At 41.0% G+C, this 25,224-nt stretch overlaps 1 protein-coding gene across 1 annotated transcript in view; it reads right to left on the bottom strand.

Moving 5' to 3' along the window:
* The window catches only part of LOC126401818 (neural cell adhesion molecule 2-like), a 532,851-nt gene that overhangs the window by 117,843 nt on the left and 389,784 nt on the right, over positions 1 to 25,224 (bottom strand). The window contains exon 6 of the mRNA XM_050063330.1: positions 6,478 to 6,595. Within this exon, the coding sequence (XP_049919287.1) occupies positions 6,478 to 6,595 (118 nt within the window). The remainder of the gene's footprint in view (positions 1 to 6,477; positions 6,596 to 25,224) is intronic.

The raw sequence follows: 25,224 nt of genomic DNA, 5'->3' as shown, positions 1-25,224 counted from the left end.
CGCTCCCCCTGCGCTGACAGTAGACCTGGTTTCAGCTGGCGAGCTTTTAGCGCACCTTCGGTGAAGCCTTTTGGCACGAAACTGTCACTGCGCCAAGCTGGATCTGTCGACACCTCCCCCTGCTGCGCCGCCACACCCATCTCAGCGCACCTCGGTCTGCCAAACTACAAAACCGAGTGCGCCTCGGGTTGCGCTGCTCGAAACTAGCTCTGCACGGGGTTCGCCACCCTGCGCCACCCTGCGCTGCGCCGGGAAACTAGAGCCCACTCAGTCACTTAGCAGGACCAATAGACGCCCTGTAGTTAGTATTCATTTTTATTATGACGACAGACAGCAGGTTATCAACTGCCATGGAGTCATCTTAAAATAAGCCTGGAAATAGTCATGATAGAGGGGAAGCTGGTGGTACTTCCTGTGATCCACCATCTTTTTAGGGTTTTATGTACCCACACGGATCTCTGTTTCCCTGTGCCCAACAAACTATTTGCTGACAGCTTCTCACCCACAGCCACAGCTATAGCAAGTACCCTCTGCCTCAACATTTTCAGAACTTGCTACGAATTACTGTGAAGTAAAAAACTCATGTACTGATGATGACATGGAAATCATGTTTCGCAACGTGTTTCATAAATAGACATATTACGGAGTTTCCAGCCTAGGAGGAGTTCATATAAAGACGTCAGTATTACATTGAGACTGTTTTATAACCATTTAAAAACTCCTTATAGCTGCTTTAAGCTTTAGAGAAGAATTTTTGTGGGATGGCATCCCAAACAAAACACCATGCTGCACATTAATACCTCACAAATGACTACAACTATTATTATGACACAAAAAGAGACAGTGAGTGTATTAATTATCTGGGGACAAAGCTGCCACATAGATAGTCTCAATATGAAAGTAAAGCTGAATCAATACATCACCTCTCACCCATTATCACTGTGAAATTTGCTGCGTTTTATTATGCATGCTGTTAAATCATTAAAATCACATTTTCCTGGTTTGCTCTGCTGCTGAAAGACAAGGTAACACACACAGAGACACACACACACACACACACACACACACTCACAGGAGTAAATATCATTTCTGCCATTGGGGCTGAAAACTATAGAGCAAGATGAACGAGACGTACAAAGTCGAGGTCGTCTCCAGCTGTGCGGCGTCTTCAGATTTTGTTTGTACTTTGCAAAGTGATGCATGTGCCTCGTCTTTTCTTTCTGCTGTGATCGACTTCTCTTTCAAAGTGCGACACAAGACACTTCAGAGCTCATTATCGTTTGTATTACTCTCTGAGACACTGTCATATAAAATACAGGATTGATGCATTTACCAGTCGAACTATGCATTTTGCAGTATACTTGCTGTCAGCAGGGTAAAAGCCGGAGCACATGGCCTCTCGGTAAAGGAGATGAATATGTAAAGGAGATATCTGCTTGTTTACCTTTTCATGCCCGTATTCAACATCACTTAAGATGTACGCTCTTTTCTTTATTTGCCCAAATAACCTCCTATATATTCAGCACTTACATTATTTTGCATGCTAATACAACCTAAACAAAAGACTTAAATAAATGAACTTTTGCAGTAATTACTGTAGAATCTGGATGTTTAATTATATCTAAAGCAAATAGGAGTGACACATTTTGGTAACTAAGCTGCCTCCTGCCTTGTTTGAATGATCTGTCTGTCACTTTTATCAAAGATCCTGTTGTGAATGTAATTGTGTCTAATTGTAGTAGAATCAAAATGCCAGTCAAGAAAAAGCTATATTTTCTTTGCCTCTGGTTTACAGCCCCTGGTCACAAACTTTAATTCTTCAACATCTAAAAATCAGCTACAGGGCAATCAAGCTCTTCTCTGCAATAAAGACAGCAGAACATGGTGGTTAAAGTCCTAATATATAATAACTTGAGATTGCTATAAACGAAGGCTCCCTGTGGGTGTTTGAAACATCACTTAAACATTGCTGTGTGTCATTATGTTCAATTCAGAACTATATTTAAGGCTTATTTTGAACAGCTGCTATTGTCCTATTGTCACCCCTCTTTTATTATAGGAGCTGACGTTAGGCTATAGAAAAGAACAAACTGGTGGCTCGCTCTGCAGAATGAAGTAAACAATGTTGGTATTTTAAGGACAATGTTAATATATTTTCATGTTTTAAAGCCTTTGCACACCACTTTTTAGGCTGTTTTATGATGTTCAATAATAAATACGACCTCACAACACATTCTCACTTCGACCTTGTCACATATTGATGTTTGGTCCAGGACTTTCCACGTCAAGATACGACGTGCAAGGTACCCTGGGTGTGTTGTTTGTTGATGTTCTGGGATGCCATGTGAAGTTCTGCCTGTTACATGCATTGTCTGTTTTCAAAATACAGTGTACAGTTTGCATACAGTCTCTTTCAAAATAAATACACTGCATTTTCCTTCAACAACAAACAACTGTGGTTACGATTACTTTCATTGTCCTGCCGCATTTCACCCTGACGCTGCCAAGCACCATTAAACTATATCGGCAACCAGCCACGTATCTTGCTGACGTTAAAGGACGGCTTTTTTTGTCAGTGTCTAATGCTGCAAATCACTGCCTAAGCACCGGATTTCAACGACTTTGGAAGGTAGGCCAGGTTGGGCCTCACGTTCTGTCGGTAGTGTTTATACACTGACTCCAAAACTTAAGTCTGTCATTAATCGTCCCACCTTGTCATAAGTCAGTTGTCCATGGATTTCTTAATATAAAGCAGATATAGGTGCTATATAAATGCTGTGAAAGTAACAAAACACCCAATCCACAGAGAAATTCAGACTGTACTCAAAGACTGTGCCTTTAAATGAGTCATCAGGACTTCTGTGAAGTTGTAATGTCATAATTATACTACGCAGTTTTGCGCAAGGCTATTCAAGGAGGCTGGGACATGCTCTTTAACAAAACACACTGACGCTGTCGTGCTAGGGGCTATTGCCGCCCCTAGCACACACCGGATACGTTGCGCAGCTAGTCAAGAGACGACCACGCAAAATTATCACTAGTTTTACTGAAAGTACTGAATATACTTCCTTCACCTTTGCATCAGATTACAATCATGTATAGAACTCCTAATTAAACTTGACTTCTCACCTGGAGAGCTGATCTCCAGAGCTATGACTCACAAGGCAACATCTTTTTGGCCATTGTCTTTATAAAGACAGGAAATTTGGTCATATAGCTCAGGATATTTCTCGACCTCGACAACAAGTTTCTCCTCATCCATTCTTTGTCAAACATGTCAAACAGTCCGGCTGCCATAGGAGCAGAGACAAAGAGCTGCTATAGGAGCTGGTATGTACAAGCAGAGAGTGAATGAGGGGAAAATGCATTTAATTCTGATCTGGTCAGAGTGAGAATGTGTTGGTGTGCAAAGTTTCTGTGTGCAACAATTTGTGTCAGACGGATTCAAAAACACATACAAAGTACATGGACTTGGTGTGCAAAGGTCTTTAGCCAAAGCAGACTTTTGCATGTGTGTTTTCCTACAGTTCCTTCAGGGCAGCCATTGACTTCCATTTATTACAGCAGAGCATGAAAAAGAAGTCACAGACATCTGCCCGAGGTTGGTGATGCATCATAGTTAAAACAATGGAGGATGTCACATCATTGTTGTGTCATTTTAAAATGATTTCTCCCTTGCATTATCATGTAATGATAATGTAAGTTTGAAAAAAGGGAAAAAACTACAATGGAAATGCTCTTCAATGTGATGGATTACTTCAAGAATCTTTCAATACAAGCTGATTTTTACACTGTAGTGAAAGTAATAGCTGCCCAGAAGGTAGGAAGTGCACATTCAAAAATCGAAAACACTACAGTATGCTTTAGGAAAGCAGTCAGTAGCTATGCAAGGTATAATTGATTTGTGCTAAATGGGCTAAAACATACAGCAACACTGCTATGGTCCATTAAGATGGATTAACTGGAAGAAAAAAACAAGTGCATAATAGGAAAAAAAACTATGAACTTCACTGGAATGCCAATAAAGTGTTATCAATAGATGCTCAGGTGCAAATAGCTCGTTACCATTGCCTGCTGAGTGGGTGCAAGCTAATTACTGGATGTCGAGCTGGAGAGTGGATAGTGGGGAGTCAAATGCTCTTCAGGTGCAAATTTTCACACTGGCGCTACATGGCATGTGATACTATTGTGTGATTGCTTAGGGCAATGTGTGAGGGCGGACTATAAATTCCTCTGTTAGGACTGTGAAACAATATCTGCTCGATTTGGAACCAAAAATTTATAACCGTGTATATGGAGGCTGTTTTTCTCAGGGGAATACTGACACATATATGGGTGCAAATAAAGATGAAAACATTTGTAATGATTATGGGTAGAAGCACATATGTTCTATTACCTAATGTAGGTCAGGTAAGCTTGAATGAAGTGGTTTACACATGGGATGGGTATGAATACACAAGTACTTGATTTGGATGTCAGTACTCCTTTAACTTAAAGTAGTAATCACTACCCAATCCCATGCGGACAAGACTTTTATATACATATTTTTTTACAGTTTAAAATGGGTAAAATCTTATTTCCTTTTCAGACAGAGTCGAACCATTTCATTGTCGGTATGAGTTTGTTGGGACCATTAAACCGCCTGGTTTTGGATGTTAGCCACTGCAGCTGTGTTAGCTTGTGCTAACTGGGCAGAGGTTGATATGACCAGGAAGAGAGCAGCTACGGAGATGGTCCTTCAGTGCTACATCTCACCGAATGTAACAGCAGTAACAGAAAGTTTGCTGATTTTAGGTATGTTTGAATTTATGGTTTAATAGTCTAATTGAATCATGGTTGTTCGATGAATAAATATATATTGCACTTGTTAAATGTTGCTGACCAATTAACATTCCTATCCTTGTGCTAGATTTTTTAAAATGTATTAATTTACTTATTTTTTGCGTGTACTTGAGTACTCTACAATAATTTAGTGTGAGTACTTGAATACGGAAAATACTAGAAATGCCCATCCCTAGTTAATACACTTGTTGTTGAAAGTATGTGGTCTTCTAGTTTGTAGCTGTTTTACATGGCTCAGGTTCAGCCCTTCATTCACTGGGATTTATATCAATGCTACTATTAATGCTGTCTAATATCTTAGACATTAGTGTTAAGGCCATTGCCTGTTTCAACATGACAGTAGGGGTTTCACAGAATGGTTGACTGATCGACTATCAAAACCATTAGTCAACATTGTGCATCGTTATAGACTAATTGCTCATCTGTGGCTTTAGCACTGTGTAGTAATAAAGCACTTGTAATGCATCTAGAAATAGAATAGAAATAGAAATAACTTTATTAATCCCCGAAGGGAAATTCAGCTGTCCAGCAGCTCACATCTACAGCAAATATGCAGCTGGGGATGGCAAGACCTAGTTTAATGTTTGACTTGAAGGGCTTATTGATGCTCAATGTTTGAGCCTCCTCTACTCTGTGCTCATTTTGTTCATGTTGGTGCACGTTTTCTAAAAGCTAATGAATCAAGACGAAACAGAGCAGAGAATTGTTAATATATAAAAAAATATAGAAGTGAAAATAGTAATAAGAATTCAACAATCTAGAAATACTTTACCAGAGCAGATAAAACAGCCAGCTGTAATACATACAAGACGACCCTAAAGTACAACAACAGTGCTACGGATAACCATTTAAAGCTACACCTGCTTATTGCTAGCACTAGCAGCAGCAATGTTAGCAAGGAGAAGTACCAACTGAGTGAACAAAGTAGGCAGACAAAAACTGGAGAATTCTCCAAACATCCGATCACCGACCACAGAAAAAGGAAAATAACAGGTCTGTTGGTAAATTTCATTGGGATGGATATTTGACTGCTTGCTGCAGTGTTTGAAGATGGCTTTAGGGACATCAATCATTTTATCGGACTAGGCTATATCATCCTCTCACATGCTGAGCTGTGGAACACCATTAAGCAACACTATGATTAACTGCAACCACAATTCACATCTAACCATCTAGCATCTACCTCCCATGATTAATCGACTACTTTTTTGGAGTACTTGATAACTACTAAAATGCAGCAGTCATAGATGCCCCTGTGCACAAAGCCAGCTCAATAAAGCAGTGGTTTCCCTCATTTGGATCGACCAACTCTTCTGCAATGAATTGGAACGCCAATGCAAGGCAGAGCTTATCACCCAATATCAGCACCCAACCCCACTAATGCTCTTGTGGCTGAATTGGAGCAAATCCCTGCAGCCATGGTCCAAAATCTTATGGAAAGCCTTCCCAGAGGAGAGGAAGCTGTTACAGCAGCAGATTAATGCTCATGGTTTTGGAATGGGTGTAATATTTGCGAATCCGCTTGTTTATATCGCCATTCTACATCTCTGAGAGCCCTCCAGTTTTCAAGGCTTTCCTGTCCAATATCAGTCAGAGATGTATGTCAGAGAGCAATGCTGGGTATTAAGGAAGTACCTGTGCCATGTGACCACAGGGTCAGGAGATCCGGAGGTGATGCAAGTAAAGGTGACTGATTCCTGGTAGTCGGCTGTGGCATTGAAGGATGGCTGGAACACTGACAACACCGGAGGGACTGCAGACACAAACACAGAGCAGAACACAACACAATCAGACAGTCATTAGTCTGTAGACCCTGAGAGTTAATAGGATGAATCACTAAAATCTGACTATATTCTAAAAGAAATATCACTCCCTATTGAGCCAGACGGTGAAAGCTCACATTTTCAAATGGATTAAATTGGCCTTGCGAGTGGCCTGTAAGCACTCACTGAAAATGCTACTTCTGTTGGTAATCCCATGGGGATTTCAAATAACATTTTGACCCAGCTTTGGTAACAACACAAAGGAGCTGAACACAGTGATGTGAAACCATAATACTATTGTCTGATTCAGAAATGCTCGGCTAAATCCATATAAACAATGGCGAGACAGAAAATGTGTTTCGACATCAAAAACAACTGCACCATCTATGAATAACAGTGCTGTTTCTTTTGTGAATAAACTATTCAGTCCCTGTCAAGTGCTCCAGCTCCCGCTATTGTCTGTCTTGTCGGGCCAATTTCTGCTGCGTCAAAATTAGAAGTGCTTCATTGCTGGGATTTTAAGGTTAGTAGTTTGAAAGACATGAATACAAACTGAAAAACCTTGTGCTCTCTAAGGTGACTAGAGAGATAAATAATTTGACTGAAAAACTAGTACTTGTTCCAGGACTCCGCTTTCACACATCATGTTCTTGAGCCATGCTGATAATTACTATACTATTAAAATGATGTTTGTGCTTAAATGTGATGGTCTATAACTGTCCATGTTGCACATAAATGCAAACAGCATACATATAAATACAGCGTGTCTCGCTAATCTTCTGCAAACAGCAGTATTGATAAACAGCAGAGGCTTTGATGACTTTATCAAGAGTATATGTTGAGCGTTGTCAGAAACACGCAGCGTGTCCCTGTCATCTTGTCATTCAGTAAAAAGAGAGCAGACCCAGCCTTTTCTCCGTTTGCCTTTGCAGTGACAAGGGAATGACAGCTTTATGGCACGAGCATGTTTATCAGGCGTCGCAGTCCATTTCTCAAGCCTGCACTTATGCCGTACTTCTGCTCCCACTATAAGTGCTCTGCTGCGGCTCTCTTCAATCTCAGGGCATGATTAAGCATGTTGGGAGCGGCTTATTGGAGCTCTGGAGCGTTTGGTCCCCCAGTTTGTTTCCATCGGGCAGGTGAGAACAATGACACTCAAATAACTGCACCACCTGAACAGATGGAATGGAAACTCATATTTCAGTACAACAGAAGAAAAAGTAACAACAAATTGAGCATAGCATTAGTTCTGCAGGACATGATGTCAAGCTCAGCTCACATCCCAGCTACATCAGCTGATCTCAAACAGCCCAATCAACTGATGAAGCAGCTGATAGATCACATGATTCCTTTCTATGCAACCACTTGGTGAATCTCATTCAGGGCACCCTATTTAAACTGCCTACTGTTGCTGCTTCCTCTGCACGCCCCTTTGCAACCTGCCTCCATCCCAGCTCCTCCTTTTCATGCTGTGTCTGACTTATCAGTGTCATTTCTGTTTTTCATTGATGCTGCTCTGCTCTGTTCCAAGGGGTCTTTGCTGCTGCTCTCCCTGCCTTAGGCTTTCCATGTAGGCGCATGGAAGAGCAGGGGAGTTCGCTCTATCTGCCTCAGGCTTTCCTCATTTGCACGTGGAAGGGCAGGGAGGTGTGCTCTCTCTGCCTTAGGCTTTTAACACCATGTAGGCGCATGGAAGAGCAGGGGAGTTCACTCTATCTGCCTCTGCTTTCCTCATTCGCACGTGGAAGGGCAGAGAGGTGTGCTCTCTCTGCCTTAGGCTTTTAACACCATGTAGGCGCATGGAAGAGCAGGGGAGTTCACTCTATCCGCCTCTGCTTTCCTCATTCGCACGTGGAAGGGCAGAGAGGTGTGCTCTCTCGGCCTTAGGCTTTTAACATAGGCCCATGGAAGAGGCTTTCTGTGTACGCCTGAGGAAAGGCAGAGAGGCCCCAGAACAGAGCTATACCACCAAATACAATACTGCAAATGGAAATAAAGTTTTCTCTGACTGAACTGTAGTTTGCTCTGATGATCATATTGAGCTCACATGGAGAAATTTCTCTAAAAAGGTATAAGGAGGACACAAACTGACTTTAAATCATAGTGGCAATTAATCATTATGTCAGTGGAAGTTATCTTAAGTCTATGTAAGTACAGTTAAATGCATATTTCAAGTATAAAATATAATACCTGCATAGTATCTTAGTCTTGTACTCAAAAGTGGAAAACATAGTGATCTAAAAGTATGATGTTAAGTTCACTTAAAGAGAACCTGCAAGTATACTTCTGCTACATGAGAGGCCTTGGCAAGGTCAAGGTCAAGACAAGGGCAGCCTGAACTCCAACCACATCCCACAACAACATTTCAGATAAGATGACACATACTGTTTCTCACCTAAATGATATATGGCACCAAGTGAGAAGCAAGGACTCCAAAGCTCCCAGAGGATGGAGTTTGTGGTCCTGGCTGACTGTGAACAGGTGGAAAGCTACAGTATGTTGATAAAATTATTAAAACCTCTGCTATCTGTAATTGTGATAGTCGCATTATTAGTATGTTATGTTATCCCTCGTGCTAAAGCTACGATCAGTTTAGAGCCCTGCGCGGGACTGTTTTCTTCATCCCGCTCCTGCCCGCTCCCGCTGAATTTCTGACCATTACCGCCCGCAACCGCAACGTGTGTTACACTCCCGGCCGCAGCCGCAATGTGTAGGTCCACTCCCGTCCGCTCCCGCAAAACTCTGAGAATTTATGCCCGCGCAATAATAGACATGCATTGATTCTGTGTCTTCTCCTGTCCCGCAGGAGAAAACAGTCATTTTATAGGCTATTAATAAAGAGATTCATGGGGTTGTTTGTTTCGTTTCCCTGGTCTGCATGTCTTTTGACGCACTGGTCAGGAATAGCGCTCCTATTTCGTTGTTTTCATTTAGTTTATAATGAAATAAAGGCTGTTTCATATTTTATTTTCCTCCTCTGTATTTTATTTATTTTTCTACCTTTATATAATCACGCAGTGATTGAGGTTAAGGTCTCTTTTCTAAGAGAGACCTGAATAAGAAACATTAATGAGATAAAGGTAAAGCCTATGCTCAATAACACCGGCATCATCACGCCTCTTTATGAAATTAACAAATAGCAACGAGAGTAGGCTGTGAGTGGCTCAAATAACACTAATAAATAACATAAAATAAACAAAGTTAACGAATGAAACGAATGAATTTAACAAATGAATCATGTGGCCATAATATTGCAGTGGAGGAAGAGAATGTTGCTGACCAACTGCGGTCCCAATCCCGTGCGTCTCTCTTCCAAGATGCGCCCACAGACACTGAAGGCCCGCTCTGAAGGCGCACTGGATGTGGGGATACTGAAGATGAAACGCGCCAGCTTTGAGAGCGCTGGGAAGTAGAGGGCTCAGTGCGCCTTCAGACCTTGTTTGAGCTTCTTTTCCACATCATTTGTTAACTCCATCCTGTCGCTATAGGCTACATCCCGATCCTGCAGTGTTTTTTTTAGCCGCCTGATCCCGCCCGCAGCAAAGTTCAAACTGCCCGCTCCCGCAAGATTTGGGTTGAGTCCCAGTGCAGCCCTCTAGATTGGTTCTCTGATTAAGTCTACAATTGGGCAATGCGTACAATTATCACAGGTGCCATTGTTATTTTAGTGAGCATGAAATACTCAAGGGGAGATGATTTAATGAAAATCATTAACATAATGGAAAGGTAATCAACAATCCAATAGAAATTATGTAATTATGTAAAATCTTTGCAGCATTTAACACTTACATAATGGAAATGTTTAGGTCCCTGTGCCATGTGCCACAAAGCAGAAAGACTTGTGAGGTAATCTTACATTTTATCCCTGGTCACGATATCACAAGCACAAGTGCCTTACATGACATTTACTCTTTGTCAGTGTGTAACAAGCTGTGAGTGCTTTACTTGTGAGTATAAGTATCTGACATCTCCCGTGGGTAGTGCTCACTCTTTGCACTCAGCTCATTCTTGAGTGTTTGTTGCAAGTCCATCTGCAGATGCTAAATGAAACTTTCGGAAAGACAAGTTTCTCTGACTCTATGTTTTGTCTCATAGATATTGCCACCACAATACTTTTATGTGTACTGTCTTAAACTAAAACTTGGGCTACAAGTATAGAACTAGTAAACTGACAGTATGTATATGTTTACTTGTTAGTGTGGTTCCCAGTATAGTTATAGTAGATGTAAACTGGTCATGAAGTCAAAGTTTACTACTCTTACACTTCAAAACTGAAAAGTGGGCCAATTTAGTCCCAATAAGTATATAAGTAGTACACAAGTATACTACTAGTGCAGTAACATTAGCATACTTACTACATAAAGTGTACTTGAGAAATAAACTTGAACTTTACTTAAATATACTACATAAAATGAACTTAAAGTATACTTGTTTTTTGTTAGGGACATCAATTACATACCTTTAGTAAGATCACAATGATTCAGAAATCATGAAAACATTTGCAGCATTGTCTACATTTGAGCAACCATCTAGCATCTATCCAATCTACTTTAGATGAAACCACGCTAACTTCCATATGAGAAAAGCCTCAACAGCTTCCCTTCCCCTTCAGTTGTTGCTGTGCCAAAAAGTTAACATTACTAAAGGCCATTGAGCTGACTGAATTACAATAACCTAAGAAAAAGGACACTTCCTGTCACTTTCCCAGCTAGCTATACAGGCTAAAGTTATCGTTATCCTGAAGACTTGTCTTACCTGCCAGTTCTAATTTTCTAAATGATAAGCTGATGATACACATATTACAGCCTCTATACTTGACTCAAGCTGTTATATCTGAAGCAGAGTCCTGCATTGGGTCGAGTACCCACGGGTATCCAATGGGTACCCTGGAAAGAAACGTTGTGTAATGGGTGATTAATGGGTACAGGCTAGAGGCTGTCTCTCTCCACCAAAGAGACTGGACGACAAGAGCGTTCACTTCCGTGCATCGTCTGGCAGCCAGGTGAGTTGGTTCATTAGCATAATGAACGAAGGGAAAGCTCTTGTCATCGAGTGTCTTTGTCTGTGTGGGGGAGGCGGGGCTATGGGCTACACACACACACACACACACACAGTGCGATCTTCGTGAGGGGGAGACGAGGCGGAGAAGAAACAGAGAGTTGAGCGTAAGAGAAAGACAGGGAACTTGTTCCTAAACCAAACGCCACGGCCCCTGTGTGGGAGTGTTTTGGATTTAGACCAAATGACAGAGGGCAGCCCAGTAATTTGAACGAGCTGGTGTGCCGGGTTTGTTTTAAAACCATCTCAACAAAAAGAGCGAATACGACCAACTTAACCGCACACCTGCTACAACAGTAACATGCTGCTCTAACACTGATGCTTCAGTATTAATAATCTAATGATGCCATATATAATAATATCAGTCAGAGGAACCAAACACTACTTTTACTGCAATACTAACTAACTACATTTTTCTCTATCAGAACTGGTTCTTATGACGTGTTGTCTGACCACATCAGAAATCAAATGTGTTTGTCATTCTGAACAGCATCAAGGTGGAGTGAATGTTAAAATAATTAGGCAATAAACATCAAAACACAACATTAGATGTCATATTTGGGTTGATATTCAACTAAGGTAGGCATTGTGTGATCCATGTACTATAGATATATATATATTTTTTTTTTATTGTAACTGAAACACAACACGGGAGCGGGATGGGACGGGAGTCATTCTTGTGGGATTGGGACAGGATGGGATTATTTTTGTGGGAGTGGGAGAGATTGGGACTGACAATCCACGCCCGTGTCACCCTCTAGTACAGGCACAGGTAAAAATGAACTAAATGCAGGGAGGTTGAGTTAGAAATAAAAATATTTGTAAGGTATTTTTAACATCTAAATCAGGAAATTTTATCAAGCCTAATCAGCTGCTTGCCATCCTGGCATCAAGTGCAGACAGTGAAAAGACTTTATATGATTCAAGAACAGAGAACTCAGCAACAGAGTTGGTGATTGATTCTGCCAAGTCAGCTATGATAGATTATGATTTAAAATTCACTTACATGTTCCAATTGCACAAAAAAAGTAGTAAAAATAACTAAGTGAGTGACTGTAGCGTATGTGTTTAATCATCATTTAGGTTGTGGGAGTGTCAGGACTTATATTAACGAGTTAGGGCAGGTCTGGACTTGGGTATAATGGCGGGTAATAAATATGTATGTTATATAATATATGTTCACTACTGATCTTTGTGGTCAGAGTTGTTGCAGGTTTACAGGACCTTGTCTCATAGTCCCACAGAAATAACATTTTCCATTACTCAACACCAGACACCCACTGAAACATACAGTTAAAAGACAGCACACTTACTAGCTAATTCTTGTCTCAATGTTGGTCTTATAAACAGTATATTCATCAATTCAGTGCCCCATGTTGATATTTTCCCAGCTACTGTACTTGTCACGGTTTTCGTGATACGATAAGCATGATTTCACAAAAACTGGAAAAACAACAGATTTGTCCCAGTGGCAAGGACCATGAACCTCAAGATCCCTGGTTCAAGTCTGACCTGGGACCTTTGTTGCATGTCATTTCCTATTGGTCCTCTCATTTCCTGTCATTTCTACTGTCAAAGTCTAAATAAAATGCATTAAAAGTGCATGGAAAAATACTCAAAAATGCCATTGGGATGGACTTGGAGATCTCAACCAGGTGCAAATGCAATCCCTATTGTTTGGCCATATTCTTATTAATAAAATATCTGGCCCACATTGGCCCCATAGAAAGGTCATCTAACTCCACTTCTTCCTTCAATCTTAAGCAAGCCCTGCAAAAAGCTACAGGAGACCCCTTCCTTGCTAAGTGGAAATAAGTAAGACCAATAGACCAAGATGCATAAGAAGATCTGATTACCATGTGGGCAGAGCTGAGACAATGAGAATGATTCATTATGCCAGGTGTAAATGCAGAGGCTGGTGATCAGATGTTATTATCCAGATAATGTATCTCAATACAGATCACACTGCAACACAAAGTGTAAGTAAAAATTACTTCCTTGTGGTCGTATGTCTTTACGAACCATCAAATTGCATAAACAGCTTATACCCATGTCTCTGAAAACGTAGATACTTCACACACATCTTCCTCTCAGTCAGCACAGAAGATCCATACAATCAGCACAGTTTCAACAGGGACATCCAAGAGTAGTGTCACCAATACAGTATCCTACAAAATGTCTTGTTGAGTAATGGCCAGAATCAGTTTTTTGTTGAGTCCAAGTGGACATTTGCACCAAATTTGAAGAAATTCTATCAAGGTGTTCTTGAGATATTGCGTTAAAGAGAATGGGATGGACAACCCGAAAACTTAATGCCTCTGGCTACGGCTATCACCAGTGTGGAGGCATAAAATTCTCTACAACATAAGTATGAGACATGCACTGTAACTTTTGTTTACAAGCCTTGGTTTGCTTGTAATTAGGCGGCATGAATATAGACAAACCAAATGCAACACATCAAAATTTTCCATTACTGGTTTCAACTAAAGACTTGTTGGTGCAGTCAAACTGTCAAACACGGCTTGTTTGCTGTAAAACAACCAGAAAACAAAATGTACACGTACTAATCCTGGGAGCAACTTCATCCTCTACCAGTTTCATTTACAATTCAGCTAATTAATCTGAGACGAAGATCAACATAAAATCAGCACAGCCCACGCAAAGAGTTGTTAGCATGAAAACAAAAGGGACTCGCTTCTAAAAACATCTTGAATTTTTGTGTCTGAAAAGCTGCCCATCCTCATCCTGCAAATAAAAACCTAATTAACAGATGTTTGCACTTGTGTTAAATATGTGTTATTGTAACTGGCAGCTGCACAGCGATATTATTTCTGCACGATTTGTTTTCCTCTGATCCAAAAGAAAAAGGGTTGAAACGCATTAAAGGTGTCACTTTGTGGGAAAACAAAGCGGAATTGTTTGATACTCCAAAACTGCAGTTTGGTGTGGGAGTTATCGAAGGTTAATGAACTGAATTTGTTCTCCAAGTGATGTCATCTGGAGGACGCTCATTCCATGTTAAAACAACTTGGTGGAAGATTAAAGAAATTATAATAGGTGGCTTAAAAATCTCATTAAAATGCAGCGCTGATGAAACACAGTTGTGAAGTTAGTGGGAAACAAAAAAAACTTGGGATAATGAATGGGGACTCAACACAAAGCATCATTGCAGATACCTAATGAACCAAACGCCGTGGTGTACTGTAGTCTTTCTTAAAAGATCAATTACACTAACGACACCAGTGTGTATTCCGGGAAAAACTCTTCACGGTACATCTAAATACCACAGTGTCTGATCTGTCTCATGCTGCCTATTTATCATCTAGTTATTGCCAAAAAACGACTACTTCCATTTTCATTAGTAAAATCCACACACAATAGGAAATGCAGGCCTAAAAGAGCGCACATGTACAGGGAAACACATCAAGGTGCAGGAAGCTTTTCAGGGATAAAAATGGCCTGAGCAATAATCAAACACTATGAGTCCTTTCCAATAGTCCTGACTCGGCTAGTGAGAGGAGCAAGCATCTGCCTGACATGATAACCATTGATTTCCACGCCAATAGATCTCCATTCTCCAGTGTGTCTCTCCCTCTCCCTCTTCCTGCACTCCCACATCAGTGAGGCTTGTTGAAACAGCCCTGTTAATGAGACACACTGCCAAGCAAAAAGACTTCAAAAGAGCAAATCAGCAACAGGGTTTAAGCATGCAAAAAAAAAAATCTGGCAAGCTTTATGAATTCTTCATGTATTAGTCATATTCTTGAAACTTCAGAGGCTCGGTGGAGATAAGTGTGAGGTTTACCGACGTCCCCCACAAGCGTAAGCAAACATATTTTGGGATACAAACTTGCTCGGACCGATTTGAATGAAGGAGTTAGAGGACTTGTTTTCCTGTTGAGGGCTTCAATGAACTGAGGATCACCCATGTTTAGAAGTCGGGAAATGTTCTGGGTAAATGTCATAACCGTATTGCACCTACTAGAAATTCAGCAAGTGAATGTTTTGAGACAAGACCTTTGCTTGAGTGCTTATTAGGGATTTGTTTTGCCTTCCAGATTAGCACACAAGCTAGGAAACCAGTGCTGGTTTATAATTGGGAATGGGACATGTGTATGTATATTCTCTTCTTCAGCACCCAGCGGTTATGATTGATGTCACTGCGAAATCATTTTGAGCAATCTTGAAGGACATGGCCAGTGGTTTGGACTGACAGCTGAAAAGGGGGAAATTGAAGCTCTCCTGTGTGAGAGAGTGAACCAGCAATTAAGTGGATGTGTCTTGGAAGGGTACAGGGGAAATCAGGAAGTCATTTGCATTTTGCATCACCGTCAGTTGCCATAGAAACAAACTGGGACTAGTGTGGCTATCAGGTCATCAAAATGGAGAGTGGAGAGATGTTTGATACTGATTGAGGGAAAACATTAGGCTCTATTGAGGGGAGCAAAATAGAGAAGTTGGCAGATGCTAGCCACAGATATGAGCTATAATCTGTTTAATAATCAACCCAAACTGATTTGCATTAAAGCAGTAGTTCCACATTTTGCAGAGTTAGATGAGAGGATCAGTTCCACTCTTATGTCTGTGCGGTGCCACCAGCTGGTTAGCTTAGCTTAGCATAAAGACCCGAAACAGAGAAAACAGCTTTCCTGCCTCAGTCCAAAGCTCAATATACATGTTATACCTTGTTTCTCTGATCTGTGCAAAATGGGCTGGACTATTTCTTGGTCTGGACCAGAAACTTCCTGGAGTCTCTGCTGTGGTAATTTGTCCCAGTCAAGAAAGAGTTAGGACTTGACTTCCTGTAAAGGTTAGGTTAAAATAAGTCCTTAATGTGTAAATATGTTACATGAGTGACCTCAGTACGTCATGGATGGATGTTAAGTTACATGACGTTATTTTAAAACAGCCCTGACTTTTGGTGTCACACAGGACAAAAACAGCGGTCTCCTGGCTGAAAGTCCATGTTGTTTGACCCATCCACCTCCCCTCCCTCCCGTCCTACACAGACTTTCTTGCTCTTTATGCTATGTCAGTTGCTCTGAGCGTCAGATATTGCTGTTGGTGGGGCTACACTGGAATTAGTTGAAGTTATCCAGTGCATCTCACAGAGATATCAAAGGGTGCTTTTGCCATTTGTATCACATGCCAAGGGGCATGACAAAGTGTTGGGTTTTGGTGACCTGGGGATGAGAATGGATTGGTCATGTTAAGCCCAATTCAGACCAAAGATTGGTGACAAGATGAAACTGTTTTAGAACGTCGCAGAGAAAAGTTGCAGCGGTGTGAACTGACCAGTCTGAGCTTGACTCGACGAGCTCAAACATAAAGCATGTCACCAGCCAACTGGCTTGTAGTGAAGTCCACTGGTCAAGTCAAAATTACCACAGACACTTGCTGCGGCAGGTGCTCCGTCTGTCAATGCTGCTGCTCGCTGTATATGCAGGTTTGAACGGCACATTGCAAGTAGCTGCAAGTTTTAATTCCTCTCGTCGCGAGGCTTAGTCTGAGCTGGGCTTTAGATGTCATGAACGTGTCAGAAAACAGGGTTAGTAAACAGTAGAAAGCACCATGGAGGCCAGTGAAAATGTTTGTGGATGCTTCTTTTGATTATTTGTTACTTATTTAGTCTCTCTTTCAAACTCGGTGGTGACTCATTTGGAACAATGTTCAAGCACTGCTTGGAGGGAGATGGACAGAATTTGTGTCAAAGATGACAAAGAGTCGCAGAAGTTACAGATGGAGGCTCCAGAAAGGGAGCAAAAATTTGCGTATTCACCCAAGTATCATGTTTCCATCAATTCAAGTTGGACCTAGAGCCAATAAATACCCATGACAACTGAGCCATTGGTCCCAGGAAGGAATGTTGATTGTAACTTCTCCCACGATAGACAATGACGATATTAGCAGGTGTTTGTGGGTCAGGGTCAGTCAGTCTTAATGCTAAGCTAAACTGCGGCTGACTGTATTCTTATAATTTCCAGACTAATATAAGGGCAGTATAGATCTTTTTTTGCCAATCTAACTCTCGGCATTAATGCAAGTAAACTTATTTCCAAAAAAAAGTGGAACTATTCCTTTAAGTGAACTAGCAGGGCAGGTTTTTGTTTGCCAGTGTGCCATGTCTAACTCCATCTGATGTAGATGCTACACTGAGGATGACAAATGTATTTGTCTCCCTGTAATATGTCTCATTTCATGGGATTCCCCTCAACATTCAGAGATGAAAAATCACTGCATGTCATGACAGGAAGGACAAATGTGTCCATTATAAACTGCACTAACAGTGAGGGAGAGTAGGGAACTCAGACAGTGTGATTTTAAATGCTTATTGACAGCATACAGAGAGCAAAATTACATATGTTAATCACATAATATGCCAATTTCGTGTAATTATTGGTAATCACTTGCTTTTAAGTGTATTTGTTTACATTGTGTTCACGTACTGTAACTTAGAAAACTCCTCCGTGATAACTTTTGAGGTCACTTCCTGAAATGTTCTGCATCCTTCTAGACACTGAGCTTATTTTGCCCTCAGGTTGATTAGCCATTCAGTGGGTGGCCCTCTTCCTCGATACGCCATCATCCTCATCTACGGTCCGCTTTGATGATACACTGGAGACTGGGAGCTGCAGCGGGTCAGCCGAGCTTCATTCGCTGCATGCTTATAGGCAAGAAAAACCACTCTTTTATCAACTGACCCATGAATATTTATGACTTCACACGGGGGGGAAAAAAGTATACAGTAAGCTATTTCAGCCCTGTATTCAGACAAAATATTGTTCTGCATGAGCGGTTACAGCAGCGTCTGTTAACACACTGCTGAAGTAGTCAGAGCTGACATTTTCCTGACATGCGGTGTCAAAAGAACAGCGTGACATATCGTTGCTACAAGCTGAATATAACTCTGTGTAACGTGCGACTCAAAGATGGTGATGGAGTTCAATGTACTGTACAAAATGAACCATAGAGACACTGCAGCATTCAATCAGACGGTCAACAATTCACAAATACAACTTGCAACTTTATGCAGGGATTTGAAAAATATTGATTGACAGCAGTTTGTGGTGATCCAAGAGGCAATCCTTAACTTTAACAGATACATAAAATGCATAAAGAAAAACCTCAAAGCTATTGTCAGACGCAAAACGTTTGATGTTTTCTTTGTAGTCAACCAGAGGCTGAATACTCAATCACTGGAAAGTATGCGAAAAAACTTTCTAAATTGCCTCACTTTTCCTTTACAGCGTCATTCAAAAAGACTCTTCTGCTAATTGAGTCCTTAAAATAAAGTTGGCAGAGTGTTCTAAGGTTGACCTGAGGGCTTCTAAGCTCTTTTCAGACATGGAATACTTAACAGTGCTGGCTTCATCCATCTGTTAAATTAAAGGCATTTTGTCATTCAGACATAGGAGTCTGTTACGTAAAAATAACTCCCATTAAAGCCCTATTTGCTTGCATGCTCTGTGTTACATATTTTGCAGGATATTCATATTTTCAACGATGCATTTGGAAAAGAATTTAAATTGACCATTTAGGGAGAGAGTGTTGGTCAGCTGCTTTATTCAAAGGGGTCACAAGCTAGATAGTCTGGTGTAGCTAGACCTATCTCCTGGGTACTGTGTAACTGCTAGACAAAGGACAGATCATTCTGCTATGGGAGGTAATGCGTGGGCTTGTTTGGATATCAGCAACTGCGCCCTTGCAATTGAATATACACACTCCCTGCAATCTGACAACTCAATGGCTAGAAAAAATTCACATTGCTTGTGTCTATAAACCATGGACATGCTACATTTGCACATTATTTGTTGCGGATACATTAACACTTAATGTTTCACTTGATTATGGTTAGGAAAAGATCTTGTTTGGACATAAAGGGATAGTGCACCCAAAAATAAAAATGCAGCCATTATCTACTCACCCATATGCTGAGGGAGGCTCAGGTGAAGTTTTAGAGTCCTCACATCACTTGCGGAGATCCAAGGGGAGAGGGGGTAGCAACACAACTTCACCTAATGGAGGCTTAAGGCGCCCCAGATTCAAACGTCCAAAAAACACATGATTGAAACCACAAAATATCTCCATACTGCTCGTCCATAGTGATCCAAGTGTCCTGAAGCCCCGACGTAAAAAGTTGTTTGGAAAAACGTCATTTGAACTCTGTTTTTAGCCTCATTGTAGCCTGTAGCTCTAACTGCCTCTATGTGTACCACGCTTGCGCGCGAGACCAAGATCGCCAGGATCACTACGGACGAGCAGTATGGAGATATTTTGTGGTTTCAATTATGTGTCTTTGGACGTTTGAATCTGGGGCGCCGTAAGCCTGCATTAGGTGGAGTTGTGTTGCCACCTCCTCTCCCCTTGGATCTCTGCAAGTGATGTGACGACTATAAAACTTCACTTGAGCCTCCCTCAGCATATAGGTGAGTAGATAATGGCTGAATTTTCATTTTTGGGTACACTATCCCTTTAAGACACACATGTTTGGCGGTACAAAAGTGGAGGGACGGTTCAGTGAAAAAACGCCACAAAGGGTCAATAAAAACAGCTGGGATTGTTGGCTGAAATGCAGCTGCGAAACTGACACTAACTTCAGGAAATGTGTATTTTTGGAGAGATGGGACTTTATAGCAATGAACATTCATCTTTGAGATAATGGGCTGTCAGACAAAGGGACCTTCTGCCCAATGAAACATTTTTTGGACTATTGAGGCTTTAGAATTTTGGGCCGTTGGCAAATCAACTATGTATAGCAGTGTCAGACAATGGATCCACACAAAGCATGAGAGTTCACAGGCATAACTTATTGAAAGACCCAGTCTTTGTCAAAACATGCCATTTTCAGTGTGTAGGTTGTTAGCTTGGAGGTGGCTGTTTCCCATAGTGAAGGGGATTTTGAAAAAAGTAACATGGAGATAAGGAAAGGGGGAAGAATGCCAGCCTAAGTAGCCAGCCAATGGCAGGTTTATACTCCCTGTCTACATCCAGCAAGTCAGAGTATAAGCTAAATAAACCTGAGCGACCATATGTAAAACTGGGCTATGGAAGCAGCAAACAGTAAGAAAAAACAAACAAACGGCAGCACAAGATGAGTCCAAAAAGCAGTCCAGGAGAATTCATGCAGGAAAGCATCGAGAGTCAGCTCCCTCTCTGTTGGCTGTCAATGGATCTGTGTGGACAAGAATCAATGTCCATCCCTACAAGAAAGAGATTTAAGTGCTCAATGCTGGACCTCACGAGATGAGGTGCAGCTTGAAGATACCCTGTGGCTGCATCCCTTTCGTCCTCAACCTTTATTCTTTCTTCTTCCTCCAGGGGTCTTCATAGTGAGAAAGACTGGCTGTTTTTTATCAGATTGTTTATCCTACTTCACTGGTTCATCCCCAGGCACCTTAACAGAGAACAGTTCACCATCCACAGGTGATTGATAAAACATGTAGCACAGTCTGTTGCACTCACTGCTATACCTGGACCTCCTAGCTATCTGCTTGTATTTGAGGCCTCTGTGTTGTTCGACCAGTCCAGGTCATTGTCGATACACTGTATTCTCTGGTAACTCTGCCGGCTTTCTCTTCCTTCGGAAATCCTCTGCTAAGACAGCTCTTCTGGCCCCACCTTGCCCTCACGATTGCAAACCACAGAAGGGGAATAATCCTAGTGAATTCTCCAAGTGACATGCCCCATAAATATAAAGGTGGTGGAAGAGAGAGAACAAGATTTTGCCTTGTTTCCAGACCTGCAAAAATAGTTCTTCAGAGTGAGAAGAGATTTGACTTAAGGGCAGGAAGCGGAAATGATACACACGGGGTTGCTTGTGCAAATGGTTGGGGGTATAGGCTTCAGCATAGCTGCAAAAACATATCACAGACCTCTATGCCAGCTTCAAATACTATCACTTGATTAAATGGGTGTCATTAGTGGTAATTAGCCTCATAGATATGGACTAAGGTGGATTTATACTTGTGCGTCAGCTCTACGCTGTTGTGAGCATTTATACTTGTGCGGTGGTTTCACTCTGCAGTTACACCTCCAAAACACTAGTCAGCGATGAGGTTTCTGTGAAGTGCTATAAAGTTGAGTAGATTCAAGACACACCCAAATCACACATTAAACATGGCTTAATAGAGACAATTTCAAACACAAGTACACAAATTGGCTTCACTATAACTCGCAGCATTCACAGACAAACACTTGTCTTTATCAAGACACATTTTCCTCACACATACAACAAGCTAATGTTTTTAGCACAAGCCTATGGCATTTCACATTGTATAAATCAGCTTAGCAGCTAGTGGATATTTCCTCTACTCATATGAAGCCAGGGACAACAGCAACATTTAACAAAGGTACGTTACAAAATTTGGCTCAATTAAAGCTCACAAGGTTCACCGACAAAACAACTGTCTTATTCTAAACACATTTTCCAAACAAATACAACATGCTAACGTTATTAGCACAAACCTATGGTATTTTACATTTTATGAATTAGCCTAGTGACTACCTGAAATTTCCTCTGCTCATATGAAGCCGGGATAAATTACACACAAGACTTTAAATGCTATTACTGTGGAGGCTTTATTGTCTACACAAATTATTGTTTCTTATCTGTGAAATAGAAGTAAATTAAAGTAAATAAAAGCTTTGCGTGTCGTGTAGAGTCCCAACGCCCTCGACTCTAAATCCCATCCCATCCGATTCCCCAACACAGAGCCTGAACATCACTTAAAATTAGTTTGCTTTAACTCTGACAGAGACTGAATGACAAACAGATACAAAAAAGAGGTTACCACTGCAACATTTTCATTGGCCTCTGTGCTGCCTACCACTGTTTATTAACCCAATTTTCTAATGTGTTCATAATGTCAATTGTGTAAACTTAAGTAATTGTTGATACATAATTATATATGTAGAGAAATTATAGCATCTTTAATCAAAATTAAGTTAAATAATATGAATGAAATTTGGATGGACAGCTTTAAGAGCACATTTTGAATGCTCAGCAAAAAAGAAAAGTCAGCAGAAGTGCATGAACTGCTGTAACAGATATCCCTCAGCTGTACCTGGTGATATCAAATTAGAAAAACTCATTAGGGTCATAAAGTTTTTTCCAAGGGCTTTTAATATTTGATAGGGACCAAATAATGTTTCTTCATATCAGATTTAGTTTGGCTGATGGTGAGAGTCTTTAGGGATCAGCTGAGTGAATCTCCTTGAGGCGAAGTGAAGTTCACTTTAACGTGTCTCCCTCAGAGAGCGTGCTCTTCTCAGGACGCTCAGCAAAGCGCTCTGCACACTGTCCCGTCTCAGCACCACATTGCCAGTGTCGTGTCGCTGCAATAATAGGTCGTGCCTCATTGAGCAGGCTTATTGGATCTTCCTCAGAAGTGAGGTAAGTGGTGTGCTAAATTGAATGCAATTCATAGTTTTTGGGCGCAGGGCTGCTCTGCTATTACATTAGGTGGGAGAGAATTACATAGGCAGAGACAATATTGCAGCTGTTCAAGCGTTACAAGACGCTCGTGGCCTTAGTGAAATCATTTCAATCACCTCAGCAGTCTCAGGTGACTCGCTGTAAATGAGGACAAATGAGAAAATTAAAATGACATCCTTCGATTTTTGGCCCACAGAGCCAAAGGACGGTGCTAATTGAAATTTTCAATCAAACCGAAGTAGAAAGAGAATTGGAAAAAAAAAGTCATACCAATAGTAGCAGGAAGAGCAGACCTGCTATAAGTGTGCCAATGATGAACTTATCGAGGCGGTGGAGCTGTCAAAGCTGACAACTCTGTTTGGATTCTACAAGGGTCGGTGCATTCAACCTGAATTTCCAGCTCAGTTCCTGCACATCAGTGGACGCTGCTTCACAATCATCGTCTTGACTCTGCACATGATCAAAACACTGTAAACAAGCTCTGCAACGTGTCAACTTCATGTTGGTGGTCTAGTAACAGGCTCAACAACAAAGTTCTCACCACACAAAGATGTATTTCCACTTGTTGGAGGAAATTATGGATTCTCTCCAAGCTAACAAATTATTACTAATGACCACACCTGACTCTGATTTCTGCTCCTGTATTCACTGCCCTTGCTCCGTTATTATACTTATAACCTTGAGTGTCTGCCGACTAGAATGCCTTGTAGGCTTCAGAATAAAAAGAATGAGTGGTGTCCAATTATGAGAACAACAACAGCAGCAACAACAAGAAAACGTGTGTGTGCAGGGGAAAACCCAGTCCCTAATGCATGCTAATCTGTTGACACTGTGTGTCTGTGTTCTGCGGAGCTTCCTTAAAGCTCTGCTCTGAGGACCTTTACTTCTCAGCTCGGTTTGGAGGTTTTGGTTTGTATTCAATAAGATGTATGCTGATAGTGAGTCAAGAACAAGATTGTTTACTGGGCTATGTCACACTAAGAGGATTATACGCCACAAGAAAAACTATCCTGCAGCTAGTTTACAAGTGTTCTTTGAAAGTTTCAGTAACAATCGAACCTAGTTCTTGTGAATTTTCAGAACCTCCACAAGACATGAATTTCATGTTCCAAGTACAGCTCATAGCTTCAGTTTTAACCTTATTTGTCATATGTAGGATAACACATGGTTAACAGTACAATAAAATATACTGGACAAGTGAAATGGTCATCTTAGCAATAAAAGCACTGGTCACATTAAAGACAAAAGCAGACGTAAGATAAGATGGGATGTTAAAAATAAAATACAGCACTATATACACAAACCAATTGCAAGAAAAAAACATGTTGGCATTGAAAGTTTCAGATATATACCAGATATTTTGAAACTTAACATTTTAACAATGCTGCAGTAAATGTGTGCTTAGGTTTAGGCATAAAAACCACTTGTTTATGGTTTGGAAAAGATCTTTTTTTGGCTTGAAATATCCAGTTTGGGGGGACAAAATCCCCCCTGAAAAGGCAACAATTTCTCAATAAAGAACGTGTTTGGTGCCTAAAAATCTACTGGAAACAGCAATGTCTCACTTAAAAACAAATAGTTTTGATGTTTTTGGTCTCGAACAGTGGTCTGCAGCTCAGCAAATGATAATCAAAACTACATTACTTTAGAAACATTGCAATGATACATATGCAATGTGCAAATGAAACATATTCGTGGTTTGCAGTAGCTTACAATGCCAACATTTTCCTTTGTCCATTTACCTACAATTCTTGCCGCACAATTTTCCTATATTGAAGGCGGGGCCTCCTAAAACTAGCTAGCCTATTCCAATATGTGTTCGACGAATGCTAGGAAGGAGTCTGCCTAGCCTCTGGAACCAACTGACCTATGGCTAAGCCCCGCCCCCCTCCACTCACTCGGACAAACTATCAACATTCAGTGACCAGCGCTATGGCAGGTGTCACAGTACACGATGACTTTTTGGGGACATAACGATCAAATGTCATTGAGAAGTAACCAAAAGGGCCTAAACTACGCATTGGAGGGATATATTCATCATTTCATTGTTGAGAAGGTCGATGAAAAGCTTAAATTACAAGCCAAAATTTACAGGTCACAGTGTACGCTTGTGAACCACATCTCGTT

Source organism: Epinephelus moara, chromosome 15 (genome assembly GCF_006386435.1).
Source record: "Epinephelus moara isolate mb chromosome 15, YSFRI_EMoa_1.0, whole genome shotgun sequence".
NCBI lineage: Eukaryota > Metazoa > Chordata > Actinopteri > Perciformes > Serranidae > Epinephelus > Epinephelus moara.
Note: the sequence above shows the minus strand (reverse complement) of the source record. Positions and strands in the feature narration are given on the sequence as shown.